General features: G+C 54.5%; 1 protein-coding gene across 1 annotated transcript; it reads right to left on the bottom strand.

Annotated features, from left to right (window-relative positions):
* Positions 1-10,282: 10,282 nt before the first annotated feature.
* CDK5RAP3 (CDK5 regulatory subunit associated protein 3) lies at positions 10,283-18,893 on the bottom strand. The gene is made up of 14 exons (XM_059148963.1): positions 18,758-18,893; positions 18,486-18,531; positions 15,896-16,027; positions 15,527-15,627; positions 15,106-15,154; positions 14,344-14,522; positions 14,123-14,259; positions 13,765-13,909; positions 13,302-13,412; positions 12,839-12,914; positions 12,138-12,226; positions 11,298-11,503; positions 10,738-10,909; positions 10,283-10,626 (listed from the first exon to the last, which is right to left on the bottom strand). The coding sequence occupies exons 1-14, from the start codon at positions 18,761-18,763 to the stop codon at positions 10,561-10,563; spliced, it is 1,515 nt and encodes a 504-aa protein (XP_059004946.1). The 5' UTR covers positions 18,764-18,893; the 3' UTR covers positions 10,283-10,560.

Raw genomic sequence — 18,893 nt, 5'->3', positions numbered from 1 at the left:
CTTTCTGAGCCCCTTTCACTTGGCCTTGTTTTTTAAGAGGCCAACGACTCCCTTCTGGGTTAGCCGGGTCCCTTGTTTAGAAGCTGCTGTCTATACGGGCAAAATGTGAGGTTTTTCATCAGCCAAGCAAGTAAGAGGGATCATATATTATTCCTTGCAAGAAATCAGAATGTGCCGGGTGACACGGAAAAGAGAGGAGACTTGTAGGGACAAAAGCTTTGAATATTTGACATAAGTACTGTTCTGGAAATCAGGCCCACAGAGACCTGACAATCTCAACATCGATAATAAGCACAGCTAACGTTTATATTGCGTGAACACCGAGCCAGGTCCCCTTCTGAGCCCCTTTTGTGTGTGGACATACTGGATCTTCCTCAGAACCTGGGCAGTGGCTACTAGCTTCATGCCCACTGAAGGCAGGAGGAAAAGGGGGCGTCCCTGCCGGTCAGTGGTGAAGCCAGGATCCAGTCCCAGCCATTCCGACTTTCCTGCCTATGTTCCCACCTGCTACACTGCCTCGAGTTTTCTTCGCTGGGGGTGGTGCCTTCCCCACCTTGAACTCTCAGATGGGGAGGCCCTGACCTGAGCTAAGGAGGTGATACCCGGAGCCTGGTTCTCCCTCCTGCCTGAGACAGTCCAGCTACGGTATCCCGGGGACCTGCCAGGAGCCAGGCGCTCTGCTCGGAAACCTGTTCCCTGCTCTGTGCGTGATGGCACTTGCCGCGCTCCCCACCCGTGAGGCTAGTGCTATCTTCTGTCATTCCCACTCTGCAGATGAGCACAGCGAGGCCCAGAGTTCTCTAGCAAGCAAGGACCCGAGTCTCACAACCAGGGCTGACTCGGCCTGCCCTGCCGCCCGCGAGCGGCTTCTCCCACTTCCCACGCCAGGATTTCTAGGATTCTAATACTCTGGGACCAGGTCTGAGCAAGTTGCCAGGAGTTTAGCCTATTTCCAAGATGCTCAGATGTCCAGGCGGGGTTCCTAGGCCAGGCGACCCAGCCCAGCCGGAGATAGGACAGACAGGAAGGCGTAGGGAGTCTTTCAATTTTACATTAAAAGAGAAGATCCCCTCTCCCTCCCCTCCCTCTTCTCCCCCTCCCCCTGCCTCAGTAACCTTCCAATCACATCAGAGACCTGAGAAGGAGCCTGACCTCTGTCCTCGGGGGAGGTCAGCCGGGGTGACCCTGCTTGTGTGCAAGGTCCCGTGGGAGAGGCCCAGCTGCAGGCCCCCGAGGGCTGGAAGCGCACCCGGAAACGGGCTCGGGGTCACCGAGGGCGGCCGGTTGGAGGGAGGGGCGTCCCTGGTCCTTTGTGAGCTGATGGGCAGGGGGAGATTAATTCCACAGGCAGCCCCTGTGTCTCCAGAGAAAGGAGCTATTGTGGAGGGACTCAAAATACAGGGCACGGCCCCTCCCACCTCCCCTTTTATCGCCATGGAGATGGGGGGTGGGTGTTAAGAGAGCAAAAGACAGAGGGAAAATTTGAGGCAGGTGAAGCCAGGGGAGGAGTGAGCCAGAGGGGGTGGCCGTGGAAGACAGCCAGAGGGAAGGGGACAGCTCTGTGAGAAAGGCACAGGAGCTCTCAGGTTCACATCTCTCCTCCCCACATCCTGCCCGAGGGCTACTAGCCCAAAGAAGGCCTGGCCCACTACCCGGCAGCTGGCCCTACGACCTTGGGGGTGTGAGGGGTCTGACCATCTGGGAGTAAATTGCAAGATGGCCGCATGGAAAGCAGCTGGTGAACAGCTGCTAGGCCTTTTCCTGCTTCTGGACATACCGAAGGCCCCAATCCATTGAATCTCAGCATCATGGACCCCATCTCCCAGCCTCTGCAGTAAGCCCCGCTAGACACCAATCCAGTGTCCGCCCAAAGTCCTCAGTGGCGGTGACTTTCTCGCCTGGGCCCTGTGGGCAGCTCTGGTTGTCAGAAAGGGCTTCCTTACGTTAGGTAGAAAAACCTGTCTTCCTCTTAGCTCCACACACAGGCCTCGGTCTGCTCTCCGGGACAGCACCACAAAATAGTACCCTATTACCCTTTTAGTAAATCCTGGAGAAAGAAAAGATAACAATCGGACACTTCTGGACTGGAGGTATTTGGGAAAAGCTGCTGAGAAGGTAACTTTGTTGGAAATACAGCCCAAAGTTTAAAAACTGTTCCAAGCTAAGGGGAACCCCTGGCAGGGAGGCGAATCTGGCCGTTGCACACTGGGTGGACAGAAGACAGAGCATCTCAAGAGGTCAAGGTCCTGGGTGTCGCCCTGGTGCCAACACGGAAGGTCACGGACAGAGCCTTCAGCGCGTTTCAGCAAACTAGGCATTCGGTGACTACCCAGCCCAATGGACAGAGATGAGGGCCAGAGTCAGAGCCTGGTCTTTGGCTGTTTGGGTCCGCTCCAAGCTGGAGAAACCCACTCCATCCAACAGGACCTTCTTAAGAAGAAAGGTCGTGTGCTCTTATCAACTACACAGAAAGGAAGAAGCCTCCCTTTTTGGGGCCAGCAGTCCCCAGGCAGAAAGAGTTGTGGTCCCAGAGTTTGGAGAGACCCAAGGATTCCGGACTGAACGGGGTCTTCCAATGAGCAGCCTGCACTCTGGGGAGCCCACCCAGAAGGCCTCAGGTCCGCTTCTGGCCCTCCAACAAGGCTCTTCTTACCAAAGTGAGTCGGCCCCGAGGCTTCCCGGGACAGGGAAGGCAAAAGAGGGACAGGAGGCGACCTGCACCACGGAGGGAGTACGTAGGCCTGTTTTGTTACCTTTTCCTTCCTCCCCCGACCACACTGCCTGGGAAGGCCTGGGGCGGGGGGGCTAGACAGGCAGACTCTGAGAACAGGAGCAGGTCAAGCACACCAGGCACCAGAAAAAAGCTGAGGCTTGGGGTCACCCTAACAAAGGCCACAGTCCATGCTCAGGAGCGGTTGTTTCAAAATACCAGGCCTCAGCAGATGCTGAAGACGGCCTTGCGGCTGCCCGGGAGAGAACAAGACTCGTCCATGGCTGCCCGTTTGAACGGTGCCAGGGCCTCAGCTGTCAGGCAAGGCAGGCGTACCTGCTGTCGTCTCGTCCCTTCAGCACCGGGGCTCCTGCCCAAATGCTCCTGTCCAGATTGTATTTATGACTGTTTTAAGAAGGAGTGACAGAGCCTTTTAATATCCCTGACAGCCTGGGATGTTTTAATAGATGGCGGAGCTGGGCCGCAGGAGTTAAGGAAAAGGGGCCGAGTCGCTGGGCGAGCTGTCAGGCCTGGTTTCCATGACAGACCCACTGATCCACTCTCCGACAGAATAAAATACGGGGCCGCGTCTCTCCTCGGCCCCGTCAGGCTGACAGACAGTCTGTCACCGTTGTATGTCATCTTTCACCTCCTAATCACTCAGGGTTCGGGGGCCTGCATTTAACGGGGAGGCCCTGCAGGATTTCCACCCAGCCTGCCTCGGGAGTATCGGGCCTCTGCTGCAGCGGCCCCCGAGTTCCAGCTGGCCTTCTCCAATGTTCTCCATTTCAAGTGCAACTTTCCTACTTACCGAGTTCCGCCCCACTTGTTGCTGTTTCTTGGAGGTGATTATAGGTCTTATGGAATGGCTCAGTCATCACCTGTGAAAACAGATGGGTTGGGAGATGGAGATGGTTCCACAACAGTGTGGAAGTATTAAGGATGCCTGGGGGGGCTCAGTCGATGGAGTGTCGGCTTTTGGCTCAGGTCGTGATCCCGGGGTCCTGGGATGGAGCCCCGCATTGGGCTCCTTGCTCAGTGCGGAGCCTGGTTCTCCCTCTGCCTGCCACTCCCCCTGCTTGTGGGATCTCTCTGACAAATAAATAAATAAGATCTTTAAAAAAAACAAAAAAGCAATGTGGAAGTATTTAGTGCCAATGAATTGTACACTCAAAAAGGGTTAACATGGGCATCTGAGTGGCTCAGTGAGTTAAAGCCTCTGCCTTCAGCTCAGGTCATGATCCCAGGGTCCTGGGATTGAGCCCCGCATCAGGCTCTCTGCTCAGCAGGGAGCCTGCTTCCTCCTCTCTCTGCCTACCTCTCTGCCTACTTGTGATCTCTGTCAAATAAATAAATAATTAAAAACAAAACAAAAAACAAACAGAAGGGTTAATGTAGGGGTGCCTGGGTGGCTCAGTCATTAAGCGTCTGCCTTTGGCCCAAGGCATGATCCCAGGGTCCTGGGATCGAGCCCCACATTGGGCTCCCTGCTCCGTGGAGAATCTGCTTCTCCCTCTGCCACTCACCCTGCTTGTGCTCTCTCTGTCTTGCTGTGTGTCTCTCTCTCTGTCAAATAAATAAATAAAATCTATTAAAAAAAAAAAAGGTTGGGGGGCGCCTGGGTGGCTCAGTGGTTAAGCCGCTGCCTTCGGCTCAGGTCATGATCTCAGGGTCCTGGGATCGAGTCCCGCATCGGGCTCTCTGCTCGGCAGGGAGCCTGCTTCCTCCTCTCTCTCTCTGCCTCTCTGCCTACTTGTGATCTCTCTCTGTCAAAAAAAAAAAAAAAAAAAAGGTTGGGGCGCCTGGGTGGCTCAGTGGGTTAAGCCGCTGCCTTCAGCTCAGGTCATGATCTCGGGGTCCTGGTATCGAGTCCCGCATCGGGCTCTCTGCTCAGCAGGGAGCCCGCTTCCCTCTATCTCTCTCTCTGCCTGCCTCTCTGTCTACTTGTGATCTCTCTCTGTCAAATAAAATAAACAAAATCTTAAAAAAAAAAAAAAAGGTTAATGTGGTAAACGGAGTTTTAGGAGCTGGGTCATGTTATCTAAACACACACACACACACACACACACACAGACATAGTAAGAAACAAAGAGATTCTGTGGATTTCTGGGCCCTTCTAATTTGGGTGTCTCTCCGTGTGTGCCTATAACCTGTATAACCTGTTGTCAGACTATTCCCAGGTTCCCATGAAAACACTCTGCCCCCAACTCCTGCTTCTTTATCTCTTTCCCCATTCCCTGAGCTAATCAGCTTCAAGGTCAGTTTTGGAGTCCAACATCTAGAGATTCCTTATACACGTGTTTCTGGGACAGGGTTTGGGGCTGGAAATGTTTGTGGCTAAAGCCTCTTTGGTCCTATCAGTGAGGCCTAAGGGATGCTCTCGCCTTTTTGGGGGGTAGGGGTCGGGGAAGAAGGGCAGGAAATCCCACGGGGATTTCTGGAGTGGCTGAAAAACCCCCAAAGAGACCATGCAGTCCTCCTCCTCATACATTAAGTTTAACTGCCCCCCAACCCCAGCCATTAGGGTTTCCTCCTTCCTCCGGACCCCACTGACAATGCCAACCTCACCAATGGTTAAGGGGCCGCGCTCATGCTCCTCTGTCCCAGTCCCTACGGCCTCCGGAGCAGACCAGAGCCTCCCTCCACCCTCCCCCCGGCCCAGGGCTCTGCGTTCGAGTCCTCTGCCAGGAGAGAGTTAAGGGCTTGGGTTTAATTTGCCCGTTAATCACAGTTAAAAGAAGTAATGAGCGTCTCCCCAAAGCCTGGGTGTTTCTCTGCAGATTAAGCAGCAATTTGCATACCCCTTTATTCATTCCCACCTTCCCCTGTGGGCGCCTTGTCCTTTCCGACACAGCCAAGCGCAGCCCGCGGCGGGAGCGCTTTGACAAATGGCTTTGCCGCACGTGGTCTGGGTGAGCGGGAGGGAGGGGCAGGCTGGGAGGGAGAGGGCAGCTCCCGACAGTAATGGATAGCTGGGCCGTTAAATAGTGCAGAACTTTTTATTAGACACACAGGAGAAGTTTAAATATTCAAACTGGTTTTCTTTGAAGCCTGGGGAATGAGAGGAGGGTGGCAGGCTGGAGAAGCAAGAGTTTACTCAGGGCCAATTTATAGGGGTGTGGGGGGGCAGGCTGCTCATCAGCTGAGAGGAAGGGCACCTGGAGGACAGGCGGGTGTGTGGTCAGCTGGCACCCCGGCTTCCACAGTCCTGCAGCGGGCCTGACACCCTCCTGACACCCTCCCGCTGGGCTCCAGGATCTGCCAGGCAGGATGGCCGCAGGGGGCCTGATCCCATAGTGGGCCGAGCAGCTTGGAGCGCGGCCTCTGAGTGGCCTTCAGTAGTGGGAGCTGACCTTGGCTTCAGAGCAGACCGGGGTCTGGGAAGCAACGGTGTCTGCGGGAGGATGGGTCCACAGCCCTCTGACTAAGCAGGGAGCCCAGGATAAACTCAGGGCAGGTGCTCTCCCTGGAAAGTGTGTAAGAGGGATTTAAGTTTGACCGCCAGACCATTTTAAAAGCCTACTTAAACCTAATTTTCTTCCCAACTTCTAGTGTTTTGTGGGACTCTTCCTTTTTGCTAACCCATGAGCCCCAGGACTGTAATATTTTAGAGGTCAAAGTCGCTTTAGAGATCACCGAGGCAATTGAAGTTCGGAGAAGTTAATTTTGGGATTCCAAAGGGCACACAGAAGTGAGCAAGACCTGGTCCTTATTCTCAGGCAGCTCAGTCTGGAGCGCAGCTGCAGGACCGCACTGTGACCCCGTGACAGGGGAGGGGCGTCTCCGCACGGCTTCAGGGATGCTGAGGAGCGGGTCCTTCTGTTGAGGCCCGGAAATGACCGCAGAGATGTATTTGGGCCTTATCTGAGCAGGGGCAGGAAGGCTAAGAGGGAACCAAGAAGAGGATGGGGGACCCATGTGGGTTTGGTGTCGTGGGTGGATGCCCAGGCTGGAAAGGATGGAGATCTGGTTATGGAGGGCTGGCCTCCTACTCCTGGAGCTTAGGGAGCTAAGGGGAAAGGGGAATGAATGAGGAGGAGGACAAAGCAAGGGCTGGGAGCCTGCTGGTGGTCAGAGGTAGGAGATATCAGAGAGGCATGGAGAGTGGAATGGAGAAGACAATGGGTTTGGTTCAGACATCTGGGACACACAGACACACAGAGCCTGGACCCAAACACAAGTTTCTTTTATTTATTTATTTATTTATTTGAGAGAGAGACAGTGAGAGAGAGCATGAGCGAGGAGGTCAGAGGGAGAAGCAGACGCCCCATAGAGCTGGGAGCCCGATGCGGGACTCGATCCCGGGACTCCAGGATCATGAATCATGACCTGAGCCGAAGGCAGTCGTCCAACCAACTGAGCCACCCAGGCGCCCCCCCAAACACAAGTTTCTGACCTGAGTCCCAGTGATTTCCGGTCCATCCCCTCTCATAACAGCTAACATCAGGATTTGACTGGGCCGGGGACCATCTGGGTGCTGTACACACTGGCCGCGTCTCCCTACCCTGAGCCTCGTAGTATCTCTGTCCTCATCTTACAGGTGAAGGAAATGAGGCATAGAGACGTCCAAGGACTTGGCCAAGATCACATGGTGGCAAGAACAGAGCCAGGAATTGACCCAGGCCATCCAGATCTTTGCTGGCTTCCTTCCTAACCTACTACCGTGATCGGATTTTGTGTGTGTGTGTGTGTGTGTGTGTGTGTACAGGAGTGCAGACAAAATGGGCAGCAATTAAAAGAAATAAAGAAATAAAGATTAGTGATAGGACAAGCAGGTGCTGATAAGGAGGCAGGGAAGAGCCACAGGCCCTGTGTTTCTAGCAGGGAAACCAAAGCAATGTCTGGGAATTAACAAGGAAGAGAGAATGGGGAGTGGGGAGGCGCACACGGGAGAGGGGGCAGGACTGCGTGGGCCTGGCCACAATTAGCTCCCACTCCTAGAGGCCTGGGATGTGCTCTCCTTTGGTCCCCAGCTCTAGACTAGATCTCCGAAGCGGGTTATTCTTTCACTGGGTGAGATTTCCTGTCTCGATGACACAGATAATCCCTGCCCACGCTAGCCAGGGGGAACTAGTTCTAGAATCTTAGCCCCCCCATCTCCTTGGCAAGCCCTCAGTGGGCAGCCAGAAGCCAGAGGGACAGTTGTCAGCACTCCATGTAGCTCGTGGTCATGGCCAGCCATCAGGGGCTATGGAGCCAAGGGATCCTACTTCTGTTGATGACAAGAAGAGCCGCACTTTGAGAGGCCTTGGGGGTCTGCATGGGAAGAAAGCCTTCATGTGGGCAGAGAGAGGGTGAGGGGGCTTGGGCAGCTGGAGTCAACAGCGGGGCAGGGGAGGGTCTGGAAAAACAGACTCGGCCTCTTTGTCTGAACCAGGGTGACCAGTCAGGTGAGTGGTGAGAGCCTGAAATGTTCTCTAGAAAAAGGTGGCCTAAAAGTGAACGTGAGAGTCAGGTGCGCTCTTGGCAAAACAAGCCACATCGAACTAAGGGTGAATCTCAGCCCACCTCCTCCCACTGTCACAGAACACTATTCTGCAGCCCCAGAAACCTAATGGCTCAGGACTTGGTCTTCAAGCTCCACAAGGAGCCTCTCGCCGTTCCCTTCCAGGTAGGCAAGTCAGACCGGGATGAAGGGTCCTTAACCACTGCTTCCCAAACCCAAACTAAGAGCTCCCGTTTGTCCAGGAGTGCGGACTCTGGGCTGGGCACCGTTCCGAGACCTCTGTGTTCGTTCATCCTCACAACGGATTCTGTCAGGCCATCCAGAGAACGGCAAGTGGGACCCCAACTGCAGTCAGAGTGACACGAGGGGAAATCTGAGAGCCCATCTGAGACACAATGCTGCACTCCCATAGGGTCCAAGCGACAGGGTTGGCGGGGAAGGGATCTTCAGCATCTCGGCATGGTCGAGAAGGTGGGCCCCGGGAAGTGAAGGCCAGGCCAAAGGCAACTGCAGCTCAAGGTTCTGGACAATGAGCCTCATGTTACAGGGTGAAGGCTTTTAGGAAACAATGGTCATCAGGGTAGGGTAGGCCTTCGTTTTACCACATAAGCAGTGGACCAGGCCTAATCCCTCGTCCCTCGGAGAGAGAACAGTCCCCTAACCACAGCACTTAGCAACGTGCCCCAAACCAGAGAGAGCCCTGTGAACCCACACCCCCTCCTGCGAAGATGGCCAAACCTTGGTCTGTAGGACTTCCTGCCCTCACCCCGGGCAGGGCAGAGCGGGCAGGAGAGCGGCTCCTCTGGAAGGGCAGGAGCGGGAACTCTGAGGCCTGAACCCAGCCGGCCGTGGTCACACGGTTCACAGGGCTTCTCTCCCAGCTTGGCGCCTGGAAGCATCCGCCCGTGTAGCAGCTGACGACTGGACAGGGACCCAGAGCGGGTGAGGGTAGCTGGCCTTGGTGAGCTGACGGCTGCTGCGAGAGGCAGGCCGGGAGGCCAGTGGTGCCATCAGCTGAGCAGGTGGGGCGAGAGGCAGCAGCCGTCCTCTCAGAGGGACAGGGACTAAGAGACTCGGATGGCTCCCGAGGCCACGCGGCTTCAAGGCAATGGAGGGCCGGCCGCAGCCCACCCGGTCCCCTTTACGTCCTTCGATGCTAAGGACAGTTTTACCTCGACATTCTGCACCCATGTTTCTCCTTTTCCAATTCCTAGACTAATTTCAGCCCCCAATACCTCCAAAAGGAGGTGAACAGGCAAAGATTGGGGGGAAGCGATGGGCTGACATTAATTGATAGGAGCAGCTCCGAGCAGTTCATGCTGCCTTATCTCTCTCTCCTCCGGATAGCGTGTGTCCGCCGGAGTCCGCGGGGTCGGTGATTAATAGGGGCGATCACTCACTGTCCGGGACGGCTGAAAGGCAGCAGGGAGGGGGCGGCCCTCCCCAGAACTGAGATAACAAGCAGCAGGAATAATGAGTGGTGTCACTCCACTTTTCATTTTGATGGAAAGTCATTACGGGAGTCAACGCCAGCGACAAAGAACCATGAATCAACTGCTCTGCTATGAAATTAAAATCGAATTGCCGGCCACCCCCAGCCCCTACCTTCCTGGGAAACGGGGATGGGTAGGTGGCTTGGGAGAGGGGTGCTGTCCTGGGCGGGGCTCTGCCCAATCACCACGCAGGCAGTTATGGGTAGCGAGTGGACAGGAGGCTGGTGAAGGTGACAACTCCTGTCTCCACCTTGTTTATCAGACCCTTCCTCCCCAAACCACATTTTCCCTCTGCCTGGAGGTAAGCTGTGATTAAAAGGAAAATACAGCTTTGCAGGCTCCAACAAGGCTGCCACTTGACGGGTCCCCTTGGGCTTCTGGCCTGAGTGGGGCTGTCTTGCCTGGCCATGGAGAGAAAGGGGCCCAGCCATCTCAGCTACCCCAGTCCCCCTTGCTGAGCCACTTTAGATACTCAACTGGGGCCCTTTCTGTCACCAGAAGGCAAGGGGGAACGTTGACCCTGGGGCTCCATAGGTAAAGCCAATGGCCTTGGGAGCCCACTGGATCACGGACCCCTGGCAAACAGGCGCACAGCCCTGACTCAAGGCCCCGAGCAGCAGAAACTGTCAGCAGTGAAGCAAGAGTCTCTTCCTTTTTTATTGAGTCCAGCTAGATGATGAGCGGGCCCGAAACTATGGTTCCAGGCTGACGGGCCATAGGGCGTCAAGACAGCTCCTTGCCAGACAGTGCTGCGGGTGTCAAGGTCACCATCTAGGGATGCCTCCCTTCTGTGGCTTCCTGGCCTCCAGTCGCCTGGTCTCTGGCCAGCAAGGGCCCTGCCCCATCGGCCCTGGCTTCCCACCCTCCTTCCTGAAGGCTGGGAAGATGGGCCAGTAGAAACATCGAGAATGTCACAGAGAGGTTCCCATCAGGTTCACGGGGCGCCCATTGTATCTCTTGGAAATGTCAGCTTCAATCTGAAAGACAGGGACACCCCATGGGCAGGACGCAAAGGCAAAGGGGCCTCCTTCTGTAGAGATGGGGTGGGAGGGTCCTCCCCCTCGGCGGGTTTGGCCTCCCCATCTCACCAGCTTCTGCAGCTCCCTGGTCTTCTCCAGCAGCAGGTCTAGCTTGGGCTCCAGGGCCGCCTGCTCCTGAAGTGCTTCCTGCTGCTTCTGCACCATCAGCTCCTTCTTCAAAGCCAGCAGCTGGGACTGCTTCAGCTTCTGCTGCAGAAACTCAGTCACACGGTCCACATACCTGCGCAGGGCACCCAGGTAAGTATCTGGTGCAGCGGAGGAACCTGGGCAGCCCCACTCAGCTGCTGGGAAAAGGGAGGCTGAGGAAACCAGATCCCAACGGGCCTCTCAGCCCCCATGCCCTTCGCTCCCTCTCTGCAAGGCATGTGGCCCACAGGTCTCCTGTCCTATTTGGGAAGCAGAGGAGCAGAGCCTGCCCGCACACCTCAGACCACCTCGTCCTGCCCCAAGAGAACCCTTGATCCCAACTGTGACAGAGATGCTAGGGGAGGCAGAGAAGAGCTCCGAGGGGTTATGGAGAAGGGGAACATAAGGAGTCAGCGCTGCTCAAGATGGTGGCACCCCACCTCATGCTCCCGAATGGCCCATCATCACTGGGAAAGCCAGACCTTGGTGAAGCCAGGATCATAAACAGGTGTTGCATCCGAAGACTGGTGAGCCGGCCAATCAGATCCTGCAGCGCTGACACCATGGTAAGCATCTTCTCTTTGGTCTGGCCCTGCAAGATGGCGGGAGCCAGCTGGAACTGGCTCATGGACAAGATGTCCGCCTCCTCACTCATCTCCACGGCTCTCTGGGACAAGAAGATCTCGAGCTGAGGGCAGAAAAGGATCTGGTTGAAACCCAAGAAGAGAATTCAGAGCCTGAGCCCTCAGACTGCTCCAAATATAAGAATGAGATGGGAGGGTTGGACGCCGGGTGATGAGAGATTATTTCCTCTGAATACTTTTACTGCTAAAGACTTACCAACTACAACATGAGAACCCAAGGCAGCCTCCACTGCCACTCTTCCATCCCCTCCCAGCCCATCAGCCCCCTACCTCCAGCCCTGATACCTCTCCTTCCTCTCTGCGTGCGGCTCAGCTAAACTAAGAGCACAGAAACTTGATGGGTTCTCTCTGCCCCAGTGAAGGTGTTTTCTCTCTGTGAGAGGAATCATTCAGCAAACAGGAGCCCATTTCTGAGCTGGATCCCTGGATTAAGAAAGGGCTAGAAGAATCTGGGAACCAGCCACACATCTTGTCACTCTTATTCTACCAGAGAAACATGATTCCTTTGTCCTCCTCTGCTCTAGAGGCTAAGAGGGGCTTCCCTGGGCAGAGAGAGAAAGAACAGGAGAGGACTATGAATTCCACTCCATGATGCCCTCACCAGCCAGCAGGGCCCCGGGAAGGGAACAGACGGAGATGAACACAAATGGGAAGCCCTCTCCCAGAGGATGAAGGTACCTCCATGAGCTCATCAATGAACTGATTCCGGGTCTCAGGGTATTCAAGAAGTGTTAGAGCATCTGGGCCCCTAGCAACACCTTCTGGAGCTGCCGGGAAGAGAGACAGAAATGTGATAAAGTTGCTGGGGACCAGAAAAAAAGAACCTCAAGTTTGAGAGGTTCTGATGGGTTCATCTGGACACAAACTCAATGCACTAAAGCTACCTGCTGTCTCATCCCAGAGGGCCAGGGGGGGAAGGGTTACCCTCTCCCATAGGTCCAGCCTGAATCAGACAGAAGACACTAGGACCAAAGGCCAGTCTGGGAGGCCCACTGAGCTGGCTTCGAGGCCTGGAGGGGTCACCTCTGCTCCAGCAGGCCACGAAGTTTCATCCTGCACCGCCCTCTAGTGGCTCAGATCGCTGCTACAGCCTCTTTGCTGCTGGGCACCCGCGTCTGGTCAGACCTCCAAGACCACTGGCCCTCCTGAACCCTCCCACCAGAAAAGATGACCCGTTTTCGCTATCTCAAAAGTTGTGAGCTTCTAGACTTGATTTTAAGAACTTCTCTCCATCTCCCTACTCTCACACCATGATCATGATTTTGAGAAAACAGCTGGATGTGTGAGCAGCCCAATCTTGGCAATGCACTGTTTATTTCTGGAGACATGGGGACCTCTGAGCACCCACTTGGGCCAGGACTCCAGGGACGTGCGCTTACCCTGGGTTCCGGCTTCCAGCACCGTGATCTGCAAAGCGGCGTCATCTCCCCAGTCTATCCCATCACCCCCAGCTTCCTGAGTGGAAAGCAAAGAACCTCAGCAGGGTTTCAAGAATCTTCCCCATCAAAGGCAGCCAGAATAAACCAAAGCCCTAGGTAAGTTCAATGCCTGCACATTTCAACTGTGTGACGGACATACCGCCCTGAGGTCGGAGGCAAATATGCTACCCTCGTCACTGCTTGGAGAGTTACCACTGGCCTTTCCCCCCAACACCTTGCCCCCAGATACCAGGAGAAAAGGGGCCAGACCTCTGATACATCCCTGTGGGAGCTCTGTCTCCCCTTAGTCTTCACCTCATCTGAGGGCTATGGACTTTGAGTCACGTCTTTAAAGACAGATACCACTTCGCTCACCCCCAAAGCAGAGATCACAGAAAGTCCTCAGAGAGGAAGGCTTCCTAACCTTTGAGTCTGATTCCAGGGAGATGCCCCAGTCAATTCCAGCAGCCTGGGCAGAGATGCCAGAGTCAGTCCCTTCAGAAGCCACTGCTACTCCAAAGTCACCCCAGTCGATCTAGAAGGGAAAAAAAGTGTTAGCACCCAGAAAGTGGGTGAAAGAAAAGGGGCATGCCTCCCCAGAGGCCTCAGGTGTCCCTCTAGGGGGCATCGGCACACCGTGTTAGGAGCACCCCAAAAGACAGCCCATCTTCAGAGAGTTCACAGAACTGCAGGATTCCTAGTTCAAAGCCAAGCTCTTCCATACTCTGGGATCCAGAAAGTCGGAAAAAAGGAGAACCCTCTGGGCCCTTCTAGCTCTAGGCTCTCTCACCAGAATCCCTCTTTCTTCCTTCTGGGGCTCTGCACTCAGGCGGAGGGGGAGTGGGGTGCAGGGGCCAAGGCAGCAGCTCTCGCCAGGCTTGTCTTACCGCATCTTCTTCCACCGGCTCAGGTGGCTCCTCGAGGTGCGGCCGCTCGACCACGGAGGGCTCAGTCCCTGTCCTCCACTCGTACACCGTGGAGTTCCCCCGCCTCTGCACGTAGCGCAGCATGGGCAACACCTGCTCCTCGGGGCTGCAACGGAGCGGCCGACTGAGCCTCCCGCTGGGCCCGCAGGAAGCCCATGCCAGGCTCCCCTTCGGACAGATGCTGAGGCTCCCACAGGTGCACACGTGTGAACTCAAACTCAAATGGGATGTGGGAAAAACACAAGCACAGAAGACAGAACAGCCAAGGAACACAGGTCAGCTGTCCCCTCCCCGCTGGAGAGACACTGAGGTCCCTTACCTTTCACACACAAAGCCCACGCAGGCCTGGTACAGGTCAATGGCTTCACCCAGGGCCTGAGCCCCCGCCCCGATCTCGGCCAGCTGATTCGGCAGCTCCTTCACTAGGGCCAGCAGTTCTCTTCGGATGTTGTCTCCCTGGCGAAGGGGAGAAGAGGCGGCCTGAGACAAGTCGGGTGGGAGGCAGAGAAGCTGGGCTTGGGGCCCCCCGACGAGGCTCACCGTGACGCCGTACTGCTTGCACGAGTGGTAGAACTGCTCCCGCATCTCGGCTGCCCCTGCCTGGCCCTCCTCCTCCTTGCGGCTGTACTCTTGCTGCAGCTGCTGGCACCTGGCGATCTGCTTCTTCAGTGAGGGGATCTCATAGCTGACATTCCGAACCAGGAGGCTGGAGAGTTCCACTGAGGAGGGTCCGGGAAATTCACCCCAGACGCCCAGGCCTCGAGGCCAGCACGCCCCGGGACACACCTGGCCTCCCCGCTCCTCCCCTCCCAGCCGGGCACCGCACATAGACATTTAACCTCTCTGATCCAGGCCTCCTCTCTAACACTGGGGTAAAAACATTTACCATGAGGATTAAGAGAGAGAATGCACATAAAACATGAGTAGAATTCCTTGCATTTAGTAGATGCTCGGTAAGTATGAACTATTATTATTAGGACTTTTAGGAAACATATCCCAACGTAAAACGCACCCTGTAATTACTCTTTCCGGCACCGGATGTGGACCCCGGGTGACCCATGCCTCTTCTGCAGACAGAATCAGTCACCAAGAAGTTGGAGGGGGAGGACCAAAACACATGCCTACTACCTGCCTCGTCTTCCTCCTCCTCCCAACACCCTTTGGGGAATTTCTTTGCCAACCTGGCAAACATTTATACCCCAGCCTCTTTCCCCACATGTGCTTCCTGGAAGCCTAGTGTCTCAGAACTTGGGGAGTGGGCTGCACCATGGACGCCGGGCCTCCCAGGCTGGGCAACTTTACCTAGGTAGGTGTTGTCCTTTTCATACAGGGCTACGATCTCCTGCCAATCCTGGGTAAGGACAGAAACAGAAGTGAGGGGGAGTAGCGCTCAGCAACCACATCTTAGCTCAAGCCACAAACAGGGGAAGCTCCCCCAGCCTTCACATCACATGAGACCCAGAGCTCTTGTCCTCCTTCATTGCATTGGCTGGACCACCACGTCATTTTAAGAATGTGGCACAACTGAGTGCTCCCCAAAGTAGCAGGCCTGAAAATGTAAACCCAGGGGTGGTCTATTTTTGCTCTCAACTTTGAGGATGCTGAGAAAGCTCAGGAAATAGTCTACGTAAGCCTCTGTAGTGGACCCTGAATGAGACCCTAGCCTCAAACCCTGGAGACAGGATGTTTCCAGGTGTAACTCACCAGCTTGACCCACACTTGCCTTCATTCGCTGTGAAGAGTACCGGCCAAAAATATTTTTTGTGGAAGCTTCAGTGCCTTTGAGAAGGTCCACAATCCTCAAGCAGTGGAAGTAGTGTATGTCTGGAAAGGAAGGAAGAGCAAAGACTTTGGGAATTATAGTATCTTCCCCACCTACCCTGGGCACATGGCTGACTGGTGAACAGGCGGAGAATTTTAGCATGTACAGTTCTCTCCTTCAGCGTGCTGTGCTGGAAGAAGCCAGCATCTGTACCCCCAAGAGAAATCTCTAGGGGTCAGCCCTACAGCTAAACAACAAGGGAGCAACTCGGCTGATATACGGGGCTTCAGGGAAGAGGGGGCTCCAGCAGGGTAGCCCAGGGGCACTCACAGGATCCAGAGAGCAGCTGGGCGATCTCTTCGCTCTCTGGCATGTCCTGGATGGCAGCATTGATCTTCTCTCGGATGCTCAACACCAGATTCTGCCATTTTAGGCTGCAGTGCCTTCTGTCGACCAGCCAGTCTATGTGAGAAACCCCCAAACCAGCATTTCCATTCACACAGCTGGAAGTCCATCACTAACTCAAGGGAAATGGGCTAAGACACTGGCTGAAAGCTGTACGCCTATTGGTTAAGGTGTGGGGATTATGGGAATAAAGAGAGGCTCAAAGGGACCCTTGGGGTTAAATGGACTCTGTCACAGAGTTTGACTTTTACAGAGCAACTGCTTCTGCACAGGGATAACGAAAAACTTTATTTTTTTTTAAAGATTTTTTTTTTAAATTTTTATTTATTTGACAGACAGAGATCACAAGTAGGCAGAGAGGCAGGCAGAGAGAAAGAGGGGGAAGCAGGTTGCCCGCCAAGCAGAGAGCCCAATGCGGGGCTTGATCCCAGGACCCTGGGATCATGACCTGAGCCAAAGGCAGAGGCCTAACCCACTGAGCCACCCAGGCGCCCCTAACGAAAAACTTTAAATTTGGTCCTGACATCAAAGCGCCACTTTTGACCACTCTAAATTCTCCATAATATTTTTGCTTCCATGGGTAATTATATCTTTCGTACTGACAAAGGATGCTTTTCAACTTCCACTTCCTCGGGGCTGGGATTAACCATGACAATGGAAAATACAAGATGATTATGCCAAGTACCAGATGAATGAACAACCGCAAAGCCCCTAATACCCACAGCGCCCTAAGGACGAGATACCACTGTTCGACTCTCAACAGTGAAGTACCACCTACCACGAGAATACCAGTGCGACTGACCTCCTGGTCTCTTGGCCCAGATCTGTATGTAGCAGAGGGTGTGGGCGGATGAGAGCCATGCACATGTCCTCAGTAGGAAGGAGCTAAGAGCTAGGCTTTGTGTTCAGATGGTCCTACCTTCTAATTATCAACTTTTAAAAAAGATTTATTTGTGGGGTGGGGTGAGGAAGAGGATGCGAATATGGGTGGGGGGGGCAGAGGGAGAGAACTTCAAGCAGACTCCTCACTGAGCACAGAGCCCATCGTGGGGCTCAATCCCACAACCCTGAGATCATGACCCCGAATCCAAATCAAGAGATGGACCTTGGGGCGCCTGGGTGGCTCAGTGGGTTAAGCCGCTGCCTTCGGCTCAGGTCATGATCTCAGGGTCCTGGGATCGAGTCCCGCATCGGGCTCTCTGCTCAGCAGGGAGCCTGTTTCCTCCTCCTCTCTCTCTCTGCCTGCCTCTCTACCTACTTGTGATCTCTCTCCGTCAAATAAATAAATAAAATCTTTAAAAAAAAAAAAAAAAAAAAAAAAAAAAGAGTTGGACCTTTAACAAACTGAGCCACCCAGGTGCCCCTAATTATCAACTTTCTTAAGCAAGTCTCTCAGCCATGCCGTGCGTCAGTTTCCCCACATATAAAATGGGGATAATAAGATACTGAATTGAAGAGGGAATGAAGGTAAAACACAGAGCACTGTTGTCTGGCACATGGCAAACATTCCATAAATACTAGTAAAAATCTTCGTTTTTACAATGTCAAGTGCCCAAAACAACACCTGGGAGACCAAACGCTAACAAATGGTATGGTCCTTTCCATAACCAATGAGCAGCTCATATACCAGGACTGCGCCTGTGCTGAAGAACTGGGACAAATCTGCAATGACACTGAAGAAGCTCCATTTAGTGGCCACTGCACAGGACTGACTATATGGCCCAGAGTGGTGAATTCAGAACCTTGTCCTTGTTAATACACCTGCCACCTGGTCACCACCTGGTCAAACACAGGGGTCCCACCGTAGTTACCGGTTACACTCCCTCTGCTGTATTCCTTTAAAATCTTCAGAAAGAAAAGTTCTGTACATGTCCTAGAACTAAAAGGGGATGAGGTAGTCAAACAGATGTCATCTTAATGACAAAACTGGCATCAAATTGATCAGTGCAACGAGCATTTTAAAATGAACTAGTTGTCCACTTGCCCTGGAAGGGTCATGATGAAGAGATCCTTGCCTAGCTCTGAACTGAGGAGGTATTTAGATCAGATACAGACAGCAGGGAGATGGCCTGGCCACTCATTCCCAACTGGGCCTATGTCCCTCTTCCTCTTAAAATCAAAGGAAGATGGAAGGTTTTCAAAAGAAAGGAGGGGAAGGGTTTTTTTCATACAAAAAGCATAGACACTGGAACCTGGCTCAAGCTCCAATTTCCTATCCGCCACTTAGTAGCTGCCCATCTTTAAAATAAGCCATCACTCTGCAGCTGAATGATTTGACAATATGTGCCACGAATGTTATGTACAGTCGAGGACGCAGGTCAAGTACAGACTCTATGTATAGTTCCTTCCTGCTCCTTCAAGCATGGCAGGTAACCACGGCTGGGAGCATGGGTCAAGGCGAATGGTCAGCACCTCAACAGGGGTCTTGGGGTGTCAGGGCTCCCAGCTGTTGGTGACAGAAGGCAAAGGGCAGGTCCTCCCCCGACAGCTGGGAGCGCGGGGCGTCCCCTCCTACCGAGCAGCTTGCTGGTCTGGATGTCGATGGGCACGTGCTGATGGTCCTGGAGGGAAACACCGCAGAGAACGGGGCGTGAGAGCGGGAAGGGGGCGTGCCATCCGCGCGCTCATTTCAAGGGCTCAACCGCCACCCTGTGGGGCCAGAATGATGGGCCGGAGAGATGGCCGCGCCCGGGAGGGAGGCCGGGGATGCGGGCGAAGAACCGACGGGCTGAATCAGCCCGGGACCCCCGACCAAGCCCCCATTTCCCCCAGCTCCTGTCCCCACACCTGCATCTTTCCTCCACTTCCGCTTCCGGCCGGCGACTCAGGCCCGCCCCACCTACAACCAATCCGGCGCTGGTCTGGTTGAGCCTCAGTTTAGGCACGAAGCGGCCTCCTCCGGCCACGTCGCCACCTTCCTCCG

This window comes from Mustela lutreola, chromosome 15 (genome assembly GCF_030435805.1).
Source record: "Mustela lutreola isolate mMusLut2 chromosome 15, mMusLut2.pri, whole genome shotgun sequence".
NCBI lineage: Eukaryota > Metazoa > Chordata > Mammalia > Carnivora > Mustelidae > Mustela > Mustela lutreola.
This window is presented reverse-complemented; position numbering and strand designations above follow the sequence as displayed.

Coding starts and splice junctions, on each gene's coding strand:
- CDK5RAP3 (XM_059148963.1), bottom strand. Junction 14,260..14,343: donor GCAAGCAGTACGGCGTCACG/GTGAGCCTCGTC, acceptor CCCCTTCGCCAG/GGAGACAACATCCGAAGAGA. Junction 13,413..13,764: donor AGCCGGTGGAAGAAGATGCG/GTAAGACAAGCC, acceptor TTTCCCTTCTAG/ATCGACTGGGGTGACTTTGG.